This window comes from Antennarius striatus, chromosome 13 (assembly GCF_040054535.1).
Source record: "Antennarius striatus isolate MH-2024 chromosome 13, ASM4005453v1, whole genome shotgun sequence".
In the NCBI taxonomy this organism is placed as follows: Eukaryota; Metazoa; Chordata; class Actinopteri; order Lophiiformes; family Antennariidae; genus Antennarius; species Antennarius striatus.
The window spans coordinates 21,782,432-21,793,768 of NC_090788.1; the positions used below are offsets into that span (position 1 = coordinate 21,782,432).

Consider the following 11,337-nt stretch of genomic DNA (forward strand, 5'->3'; position numbering starts at 1 on the left):
ATTATTTCACCCCCTACAGACTGAAACCTGCCTCGATGGAAACAGTCTCGGTGGATCTACAGACCACTGCGGGACATTTCATGGAACAACAACATGAACACAAGTCGAGTTTTTTATCAGCTTTACTGAACACATCTACACTGGTCCACAGGACCCCCCCTCAACACTCAGACGCCCCCACCCCAAGGGCAGCGACACCCCCCCGTTTAAATGTCGTTCATTCCAGCGGACGCCGACGGGTCGGTACCGGATCGGTACCGACTCCGTGACGCACCGTGCGCCCCGGGCTGGGGGGGGGGGTCTCACTTGCTCTTGGTCGGTTTCTCCGTCTTCTTCGGGAGGAGGACGGCCTGAATGTTGGGCAGCACCCCTCCCTGAGCGATCGTCACCCCCCCCAGCAGTTTGTTCAGCTCCTCGTCGTTGCGCACCGCCAGCTGCAGGTGTCGCGGGATGATGCGGGTCTTCTTGTTGTCCCGCGCCGCGTTTCCCGCCAGCTCCAGGATCTCGGCGGTCAGGTACTCCAGGACGGCGGCCAGGTACACCGGGGCCCCCGCGCCGACGCGCTCCGCGTAGTTCCCCTTCCTAAGCAGCCGGTGGACCCGCCCCACCGGGAACTGCAACCCGGCGCGGGACGAGCGGGACTTGGCCTTGGCGCGGGCTTTGCCCCCGGTTTTCCCTCTTCCTGACATGATGTCTTTGATGTCGGCTGTCGGTGACACACCGGATGAAGCCGGAAGCGTTACGTAATGGGGCGGCGAGCAGCGGAAACACACGCGAGCGCCCCTCTGATTGGCCGACTGGAGCTGGACAGCAGGAGCCAATCGCGCTGCGCGTCCTTCAGTCGAGCCCGTCAGCTGTTCTCTGATGCTCCAATGGCGGAGGAGAGACGCTCCAGACACGTTAACACGGCCGCGATATGAGAGGGAGGCCAGCGGCAGCGGCAGCGCGCTGCAGAGAGGGAAGAAGAGGTGCCTGATCCGGAAGTGGAGGCTCCAGGAAGGAGGGGACCCAGAGCCAGAAGACAGACAGGAGGACCAGTGGGGGGAGCTACGCCGTGTACGTATACAAAGTCCTGAACCAGGTGCCCCCAGACAGGGGCATCTCCTCCAAGGCCATGGGCGTCATCAACTCCTTCATCATGCCGTGAAGCTGGCCAAGCACGCCCTGTCCTAGGGCGGCGAGGCCGCCAGCGAGGGCGGCCAGGCCGCCAGCGAGGGCATCGAGGCTGCGACCAAGGCCGTGACCGAGCTCCAAGTAGAGACCAAGATTTGGACCTGGCTCCAGGCACCAGGTGTGTGCTCACCTGAACTGTGTGTTATTCTGTACCTCACCAGGACTTAACTCCATCTGGACCTCTGGGGTGTTGGAGCTGAAGGGAGCATCTCTTCCTGTCTGTTGTGAAATGTTTTGAACAAAAATGACTGATTGGAGTCTCTCCAGGTGTCGGTTTGTGTGTTTGCTCTTTGAGAGAACAGGAACCGTCCTCACCTCATGTGAACGACTCTGTGCTTCAGTTCTAATCTGGAGTCAGAACAGAACCTTCTGTTTCCACCAGAGCAGCCTGGACTGTCCAACAGGAAACGTGATTATTACATGATAGAGAAGGATACATCAGTGCAGACAATCAACAGTACATTTTTATTTTGATCACCTGGACTTAAATAATTCTCCAGATCTACACCTAATCCACTTCAGTGCTTCAAGAGACTTAAACACATTTTTGAAACATGTCCAATATTCCATATTTTGTGACGTTAACGAGACAAGTTGACGTCAGACTGTCTGAACATGTCTTTCCACCCCCCCACAAAGTGTCCTTTAAAGACGTCCCAGACGTGAAAACACTCCTCCCTCTTCTACTCGCTCCACCATTCACCAAACACACCCAGTGAAGCACCTCACATTCCAGGTCCACTATGACATCATGGCAGACTTCAGAGTCCAGGAGGAGACTACAGGTACACATAAGGGGCGGGGCTAACACAGTGACCAGGAGGCTCTAACCTGTTCCACAGGAGCTGACTGATGTCTCTAGGTTCACACATTAGATTGTTAATGACTATATTACTGGACCTTTAAGTTCAGACACAAACATACCGAACGTTCCAGTTCTAAACCCGTCAAACATCCACCAAGGAGCAGCAGAACATCAAACATCCATCACCTCGTTCCTCCTCTGCTCTGGTTAGACCGTCATCCCTCAGGAATGGCTCCATGTTTGCTCTTAACCATCAGATCATGTTTGTTCTGTTTTCATGATCCTGTCTTCATGCTCATGTTTGATTAGTTTTGCTCTTCTAACTACTAAATCAGTAATAAAGCCTTGTGATATCCAATCCATGTTGATTTGTTTTGTGTATTCTAACTTTAACTTGTGATAGGATAGAACGGCGGTGCGTTCACACACAGAACTCCTCTCTCTCCCGCCAGAGCGGTTCATTCGTGTTTTTTTACTGCCTGCGGGTCTGAGAGGACTGTAATTTCATCTGTGCTGTGTGTCGTGCATATATGGTACGTTTGACAATAAAGTTGGCCATGACTATATTTGAAACAGAATGAGTACTGAGACACACATGTAGACACTAAAGCCTGTGATTTCAGACCCAGTGAGGTCTCAGCTTTCCTTCATGTCTATTTTGTTGATTTACTGTCAAACTGCCGATAAAACCTCTGACAGCTGCCGGCGTGTCTGACAAACACATTCATTCAGTTCTGTAAAATACTTTCAGGACGTATTTTATTACGTCCAGATTCAAAGTAATGGTCAGTGTTCGTCCGTCTGTCCACCAAATATCTTCACAACCGTTGCAGATAGAAAGATGAAACAAAAAGCGCATTACTCTGGCCGCAAAGAGAATGAAAATGAGATGATGACCTTGAACTTGAGAAAACTAGGTCAAGGTCAAATGTCATCTTTTGTACACTCAGGAACTGGATAAGATAGAAAGACGAGGGAGAAGGCCTGTGTAAGACCATAGATCAAATCTAGTGTCTTGATCTACCTATGCACCAGCTTTGATCTATGGTCAAAGCTAGTGCATAGCTTTGACCTACCATGAAGGGTCAAAGCTATGCACTAGTCAGGTACTACTTTCAGGGTACCCTGACCTACCCTTTGCGGGTAGTCTCTGACTGTCTTGGTTCTTGTTTCACCTGAAGTTATTTGTCTTTGATCAGCTGTTAATGTGCACTACTACATCACCATGGTCCTATGAATGGGACACAGTGCCAGTAAATGGTAAATATGAAGGTAATGTCTTAAACAGAAGCAGGTAGAACCTCACCCCGCTGCACTGGTACTGAGGCAGGCTCAGGTTAGCGTCTTTAGCATTCCCAGACCAACAAGCTGCTCCACTTCTGGTTCAACACACTGGATCCACGAGTTCTACCCCTAAGAGGATCAGGACAGGGCAGACGTCTGGTTCAACACGCTGGATCCATGAGTTCCACCCCTGAGAGGATCAGGACAGGGCAGACGGCAGACCCACTGCTGGCTAATTGGATACACTTCTGGGTGTTGGACGTGAAAGACACAGACAGCATCCTGTCATCCTTCATGCTAGGCTCTTTGTCAGCCCATCTCCACCCCATTGTTCAGGTGACAGGTCAGGATTCCTGAGGGCATCTGAGGGGATCTGTGGTTCAGGTGACTCTTGTCAGAGGTTTTGTTTGGTCGGGCGTTCCCCCTCTGAGTTGGAGACCTCGTTTCTAAAGAGCAGTAGTTCATGGTAAAAGTACAGCAGAGTTCATTGTGTGGCCTACTTTGTGTGCTCTTATGTAAATAGTACTTATACAATTTAACTGGTATAAGTACTCTGGTTATGTAATGTTACTCTATTCTCCAAGGCATATTTACAGATTTTTTTCTAAACGAATAATAGTTATTCTGTAAAATTAAAATTTCTTCAGGTAAGGTTTTTTTTTTTCATTTTTCAGTAATTATAGTAAATATAATTATAAAGTCAGTACAATGTAAAAATAAAATAGAAAACAAGATGTCCAAAGTAATCCTGATATTGTGATTTAAATCGAATGCACATACATTCATAGTTTCTGGTACATTATCCCCTTTGCTTCCTAAAACAATGTTAAAATTCACAGCTACTGGACAAAAGTTCCCTCAGACCAAGGACCCTTCCCAGAGGTTCACCTATTGTTCCATGTATGACAGATGATCTGCTGGTGGATTCAACCATCTTGTGTTGCTCTCTTGTATTTCCTCTCCTCTCAGTGGGCTTCCTTTCATTGGAAAGAGGCCAGTATAAATCATGAAGTCATGAAGGTGTGTTAGCAGATGCAGACCAGCCGGCGGTGTGTCCGTCCAGACCGGTAAGGTGTCTCACTTCCCTCGTTTTACGTATGGTATTGTTCTCTAATTGGTTAATTAATATCTGCAGAATTTTCTATGAAGGCAAATTTATGCCAGTTAGTGAAAAAACTCAAGAAGTTCAAAATAATGATTTAGATTCTAAACTAAATGTTTGGGGACCACAGACCGGTATCACAAAATGAATGTTTAACATCTCAACATCATAAGTTAATATCTCCTGGTGATGACTCACTGCTACATCTTGCATGACTAAAAAGTTTATCAAAATGCAGTAATTATAGAATAAAATGAAATGTGATTGTAAATTAGAGATTGATGGCTCGGAGGGTAGCAAGAAGCTCCTTGGATTATATCACCAGTGATTTTCTGCGGAGTGTGTGTGTTCTCCTTGTGTGTGAGTGTGTGTGCTCTCTGGAGGTTCTTGGCTTCCTGTCACCACTGAAAACATGTAACACAGGTGAACTGGTGGATCCACACTACCCACAGACGTGAACGTGGCTGTGATTATCTGTCATCGGTCCTGTGGTCAACGACCAACTGATTTGAAAGGACAGAGCACTGGTTCATCTCATGACCGCTGTTGGTGCAGTAGAGACGAGCTCTACCTGATCCTCTCACCTGTTGCGAGCACCTGAACAATGTGGACGGCCATCCTTACGTATCAGGTTGCATCACTCCTCGTTGCTCGGGGTCAGAATGGATGCATCGGACAGTCGACATTCAGAAGACCAGGTCAGTGAAGGCATCACCATCAAGGCTCTATTCTTCTGTTCACACCTTTCTCCTGCAGTGTGTCACACCGGCTACCTGATCAGTGTGTGTGTAGCTACCTGATCAGTGTGTGTAGTGTGATCCTTATGTAAAGAGACCTGAACCCTGGAGACGACCTTGTTATTGATCGCTGCAGGCAAACTAGTCAATCAGGGATGTTCGCCGTTGATCAACGTGTGAACTACTCCTAAAATGACCAATCAGAATGAACCTCACATACAGTAATCCCTCGTTTATTCACGCTTCAAAAGCCACGGCTTCACTATATCACTATATACAAAGAAACACTTTTCTTAAACATGAAAGTCTTCAAACAGTCTATCAGAGTGTTTTAAAGGTAATACAGACAGAAGGTGGTTTAATACATGTATGGGGAGGGTTCCCCATACATGTATTAAAACAATGGGGAGGGTTCCCCATATATATATTAAAACGTTTAAATTACCCTAAATAATAATAAAATAGTTTGTTGCTCTATCATGGAATTCGGTTTTATGCGACTGTTCCTGGAACACAATAACCTCGAGGAACGAGGGATTACTGTACACAACAGGTGAGAGGTGTATGAATGAGCTCTGACTATTCAGAAGAGAAGACAAATATTTTCACATGTTTTCTCACATTTTAAATCACGCAGAGCAACAAAAGACATTAACAACTTGTTTGACAGATGGAACAGAAAACCTAGCCTATGTGGCAGAAGAGCATCATATTTATATAAAGTTAATTGTGGTTTGTTCAATCTGTCCAGCTCAGTCAGATGTGGAGGTGTTCTGTGGCTCTCAGACGGTGGACCTCCAGATTCTCCTGTGTCCCATTTACTTCAACGGGTACAACGAGTCACTGCTGTCCCTCAACTCACAACACAGCAAGCCCCAATGTAAAGGGACCCCTGACTGGACGGCCGACCCCCCTGTGGTCAACTTTAACTTCTCTATCACAGAAGAGGCCATCTCTGCCTGCTCCAGCGACCTGACAGTAGGTCCCCCCCACCACAAAACACAGCAGATGTCATCCACACATAAGATTCATGTTCAACTTCTGCCCCAAAGGTCACTGAGGAGGTGGGAACGGGGGTGTTTTCAGAGTTCTCCAACGTTCAGTACATCACCATCTCTGGAATGGTGAGCTCCAAAGACACCGGCTCAGGAACCATCACCTACCAGCAGGAGGTCATGTACCGCTTCTCCTGCCACTACCCTCTGCTGTACCTGGTCAACAACACGCAGATGAGTGTGTGAGTTACGCTTTTTAGTACAAATAAGATCAAGTAAATGGTGTTTTGTTATTATTATTACTATTATTATTTTTGTTGTTTTATTAAATTCAGTAAAACTTCACATATCAGTTTATTTGAATATATTTAGGCCTTATTTGATGCATATATATACATCCCCCCCTCAAATGAATCCATCACACAGGAAATGAGTTCACATAGACTCTAGTTGAGAGGACAGTCAGAAGCAGTGTCTGCTCAGCTGTATAATCTGATCTTTATAATCTGAGCTGGTTGACACCCAGCAAGCGTTAATCCCAGCGGACTGATCTCAGTCCAGACGGGACCCTCCAAGAGGCCTGAAGGATGCAGTCAGATCAAACACTCTGGCATCCACTGTTTTAGCCTGGCCACACTGAAGCACATGACGTGAGCTGCTGTCAGCTGAGGGACCACATGCTAGCATGTAACGTCCATCCGTGTTCCACCTGCTTAGTGTCCATGTGGGTACCCCGACCCTACACACAGCTCAGGTCACGCTGTCGGACCGCTCTCAAAACACATCAAATAAAAAGAAAAGACTAATAAGAGTAAGAGAAGAAGAATGAAGGTGGTTTTAACCCCTCGTGGGCCAGTTTGTGAAGGGTTTGAGTTCCTTTCTGTCCAACAGTTCTGGAGTGAGCCTGGCCGTCAGAGACAATGAAGGGACGTTCATCAGCACCCTGAGCATGAATCTGTACGCGGTAAGAACGGAACGGGTCGGCGTCAACACAAAGTTCAGTGTCACTAAAGGAATCGTGGGAAAAATTAATTAATAGCAGGCAGTGGACTTCAACCTTTTTCCAGCCAGGGAACATTTGTTTCATAGAAAACTCCCTGACAGTATCTGACAGTATCTCCTACTGTCAGGTGTGTCGTATAACAGCATCGGTGTACAAACGGTGCCACACTCGTAAAGGTCATGTGTTTAAAAGATGAACAGCAGACATGTGGAGTTTGTCCATGAAGAATTTACAGATCATGGATGGGGCGGCAGCGGCTCAGTTTGGGGCGGCAGCGGCTCAGGTTGGGGCGGCAGCGGCTCAGGTTGGGGCGGCAGCGGCTCAGGTTGGGGCGGCAGCGGCTCAGGTTGGGGCGGCAGCGGCTCAGGTTGGGGCGGCAGCGGCTCAGTGGTAAAGCGCGCGGTACAGCGGGTCGTGCTATGATTCAAGATCGGCAGTTCGATTCCCGCTCCCGCCCAAAACAAACAAAAACAACTGGAAGTGAGCTGACAGTTGGAGGTGTCAGCTCACTTCTGGAGCACTGCCGGGGCGCCCTTGAGCAAGGCGCTGTCCCCCTTACAAATTGCCCATTTGAGGTGCACCAAGAGGGAGCTGCCTGCCTCTCTACCTCCCTTGCACACCTACAGGCCCCCCTGTGGTTGTGTGTATTACAGGGGCCTGTACTCACTAATATGAATTAGTTAGTCAATGCATGATTGACTAACAAAAAAACTAGAGTGTGCGTTCTTAATTTCCTTCGGGGATTATAACAGTGTATTGTATTAAATTACATTAAATTAAATCAAATCATCTGTGTGTAGTTTAGTATTCTGAACATGAAACAGAAACTATTTCCAGCGATGACACGGTGCTGCTGTGTGCACGAGACAGAATAGTGATCCCTAAACCTGATGACGGAACGTTTCAAAATGACTTCCTGTGTCCAAACATCTTCCTCTCTTCTCTGATTGGACCTTAAGGAAGATCACTACAGCTCACTCCTGCGCATCCCTTTGCAAGGCCTGGAGCTCAAGACCAGAATCTTTGTGGAGGTGAAGGCGTCCAACCTCTCAAACAGGTACATGAACACGTTTCACCTGCACTGGCCAACGTGCACCAACGGGATCTTTTTCCTTTATGAACAAAGAAAACTGAAAATGTGATTCAGAATATTTGTGAAGGAATAGACTGTTTGGTCCGGGACACATGAATTCACACCAAAGTCTTCAGTATCAACAGCACGGCTTCTGCTGGTGGAACAGGAAATAAGAATATAAATATGAATGATTGAGAATGAAAGTCCAAATTATAAACTCCTTTCAGATTCAATGTCCTGCTGGACCGATGCTACGCCACAGCCTCACCGTTCCCCATCAACACCACACACCACGACCTCTTTGTAGGGTGAGTCTCCCCAGCAGGCACACACACACACACACACACACACGCACACCACACACACACACACACCACACACACGCACACCACACACACGCACACGCACACACGCACACACACACACACACACACAAATGCTTTGAGCGGTCATGCAGACTAGAACATGGGTACATACTGTGAGTATAATCCATTTGCCATCGACTCTGCCAGGTTATACTAGATGATTGATAACACTCAGGTGTGTCCGATTGGCACCTGGAACCTCTGGAACAAACTGTTTGTGAAGTCACAATGTGTCCAGGCTGGTGGAGGACTCTGAGGCCAGTATGTCCACCTGTGCTCCTACAGGTGTGAGCAGGACGGCCAGACGGTGGTGGGGGTCAATGGGGAGCTGCAGGTCGCCCGCTTCTCGTTTGAGGCTTTCCGCTTTGTCCAGAACACAGACACAGCTTTATCCACCTACTTTGTTCACTGTGCCACCAGGCTGTGTGTGAAGACCTACTGCCCCCGCCTGATCCAGGTCAGATTCTACCCTCAACGTAGGAAAGACTTTAACAAAGTGTATATTTATCTACTATAACATAATTGCTTGGGGTACTGGGGTACATCAATGTGGATAAATTCATCTTAACGAGTTGCATTCATAAACGCTGGTAAAGGGGCGTTCTCTCTTTCCTGACTGCTGTACCCTATGATCCTTTACCTGCACACATGTCCTCTGATCCACCTGTAGAACTGCACCCTCAACACCAACTCCAGACGGCGGCGCAGCCTCAGCAACAAACAGGGCACCACAGTGAGCGACTCAGCCACCGTCAGCTCCAGCGCCATCAGGACCCGCCTAGATGATGGTAGGGGTCTTCTCTGGGGGGCTGTGGGTGTCATGTAAGGAACAGACAAACTATCTTTGGCTTCTCTTGGCGATGAGTTGTCTCAGCTGTTTCTCTTGTTCTCCCACAGGGGATCTGATGACTTATGGAGGTATGGACACACTGGCTATATGGATTCATTCATTCATTCATTCATTCATTTTCTACCGCTTCATCCGCCGTAGCGGGTCAAGGGGAGCTGGAGCCTATCTCAGCTGGCACAGGGTGTGAGGTGGGGGATACTCTGGGCACGACGCCAGTGCACAGCAGAGGGCTATGTTGCTTCATTCATTAATATATATTTATCATAAGAAACAGATTGTTTGTCTCCTTTCACTGTGTCTTTTCTTGTTGAGGGAAACTACATTTCCATATCGTCAAAAGAGGTGGCTCAGGCATCTGTTTTGCTCTGGTCACCTCCCTGGGGAGGTGTACCATCCATGTCCTAGTGGGAGGAGGCCATGAGTAAGACCAGGGACATACTGGAGAGACTATTCTCTCTGGCCTGGGAACGCCTCGGGATTCCCCTGTAAGACCTAGATGGGGTGTCTGTGGAAGCATGGGCATCCCTGCTGAGACTGTCACCTCCATGGGGCCTGATGGTTGATCCCACCTCTGCTGTCATCTAAAGGGGAGGGTGGGAGCTCCCGCTCCACCACAGTGGACTAGCTCGGTGTCTGCATCACTATGGACATTACTAGATCCATCCGTAGATCTCAACTACCATTCTTCCCTCTCTTGTGAACAAGACCCCAAAATACTTCAATTTCTCCAACTGAGATAGTCTCCTCCCTGATCTGGTGTGGGGCAATCTACGCATTTTACGGCACACAACAATGTCCCCAGACATTGACAGAGACGTTCTGACAGAGACGTTCTGATCCTCCGACCATCCCAGGTCAGCGTGAGGAACACACCAGGAACACATCAACGGCAACAAGCAGAGGTAGATCCTGAGAACACCAAACCGGACACCCTCCACCCCCTGACTCTAACATGCAATCCTGTCCATTAACATCTTGACCAGTGACAAAGCCCCACCCATGCAGAGTCTGGTCCAACTTCAAACAGTGACTTAGTGCTGGCAATGTGAGTCGAACTCACATCAACATTTCAGGGTACAAATAATCCATGAGCTCCATACTCATAGTGAATATATTGGTAGAAGGATGCTGAGTTGTGAACTGCCAGGCAGGAGGCCTAGAGGAAGACCAAAGAGGAGGTTTATGGATGTAGTGAAAGAGGACAGGGTTAGATGGAGGACACTGATTGGCTGTGGAAACCCTGAAGGGGAAAGCCCAAAGGAGAAGAACGAAAACCCAGCTATCACCTGGATGGCATGGCAAACATTAACTGAAATAATCTCTTTATTCTATCTTCATCAGTTTGTCTTTCATCAGGTTCAGAAACTGTCTTGATGACAGAATGAATACATGATGTATATATACACAGATATACAGATATATACAGCATCTAATGTGCTCTAATCTCCAGAATGTTCTTCTCTCCAGGCGCTCAGCCCACTCACATGAACGATGGGATGCTGGCTGTTTTCGTCGTCACTGCCGTCCTCGTTGCCGTCTGCCTGTCTCTGGTTGCCTTCTTTGTTTACCACATGTACAAATCTAACGTTAGGTTCAACAACACAACTCCCTCTTGAGGTTGTTCCAGTTCAGGATTTACAAAACCACGGAGCGCTATGAAGAACGAGAGCAAACATCCTAACATCAGCATAAAGTAAAACCTTTTGTTCTTGTTTTGTACTTAATTGTCTTCTGGTTATTATATTTATGGTGAATTTGTATTGGTTTTTTGAAATACTTTTAGTCATTAATACATTCAATTTAATACTCAAAATTGTACATTTAACTGCCATTTTTAATAAATTATGTAATTTTGTCTGGATGTTAATTTTGAGATAGATCAAACATTTTTAGACATGCATCTTTCTGCATCTTAATGTAATCTTTATGACGTTTAACCACACGGTCA

General features: G+C 47.3%; 2 protein-coding genes across 2 annotated transcripts; one reads left to right on the top strand and one right to left on the bottom strand.

Annotated features, from left to right (window-relative positions):
• Positions 1–126: 126 nt before the first annotated feature.
• h2ax1 (H2A.X variant histone family member 1) lies at positions 127–961 on the bottom strand. Its single transcript, XM_068330307.1, has one exon. The coding sequence runs from the start codon at positions 687–689 to the stop codon at positions 303–305; it is 387 nt and encodes a 128-aa protein (XP_068186408.1). The 5' UTR covers positions 690–961; the 3' UTR covers positions 127–302.
• A 4,007-nt stretch (positions 962–4,968) lies between these two features.
• si:ch73-261i21.5 (zona pellucida-like domain-containing protein 1) lies at positions 4,969–11,326 on the top strand. Its single transcript, XM_068330460.1, has 10 exons — positions 4,969–5,062; positions 5,853–6,079; positions 6,154–6,338; positions 6,988–7,060; positions 8,059–8,156; positions 8,402–8,482; positions 8,825–8,996; positions 9,210–9,327; positions 9,437–9,457; positions 10,857–11,326. Exons 1-10 carry the CDS (start codon positions 4,969–4,971, stop codon positions 11,003–11,005), a joined length of 1,218 nt encoding a protein of 405 aa, XP_068186561.1. The 3' UTR covers positions 11,006–11,326.
• Positions 11,327–11,337: the final 11 nt, after the last annotated feature.

Bases quoted from the DNA above. Each gene is read 5' to 3' on its own strand.
- si:ch73-261i21.5 (XM_068330460.1), top strand. From the start codon at position 4,969: ATGTGGACGGCCATCCTTACGTATCAGGTTGCATCACTCCTCGTTGCT. The intron at 5,063-5,852 runs GTCAGTGAAGGC...CAATCTGTCCAG, and splicing joins GTCGACATTCAGAAGACCAG to CTCAGTCAGATGTGGAGGTG. The intron at 6,080-6,153 runs GTAGGTCCCCCC...TCTGCCCCAAAG, and splicing joins CCTGCTCCAGCGACCTGACA to GTCACTGAGGAGGTGGGAAC.
- h2ax1 (XM_068330307.1), bottom strand. From the start codon at position 689: ATGTCAGGAAGAGGGAAAACCGGGGGCAAAGCCCGCGCCAAGGCCAAG.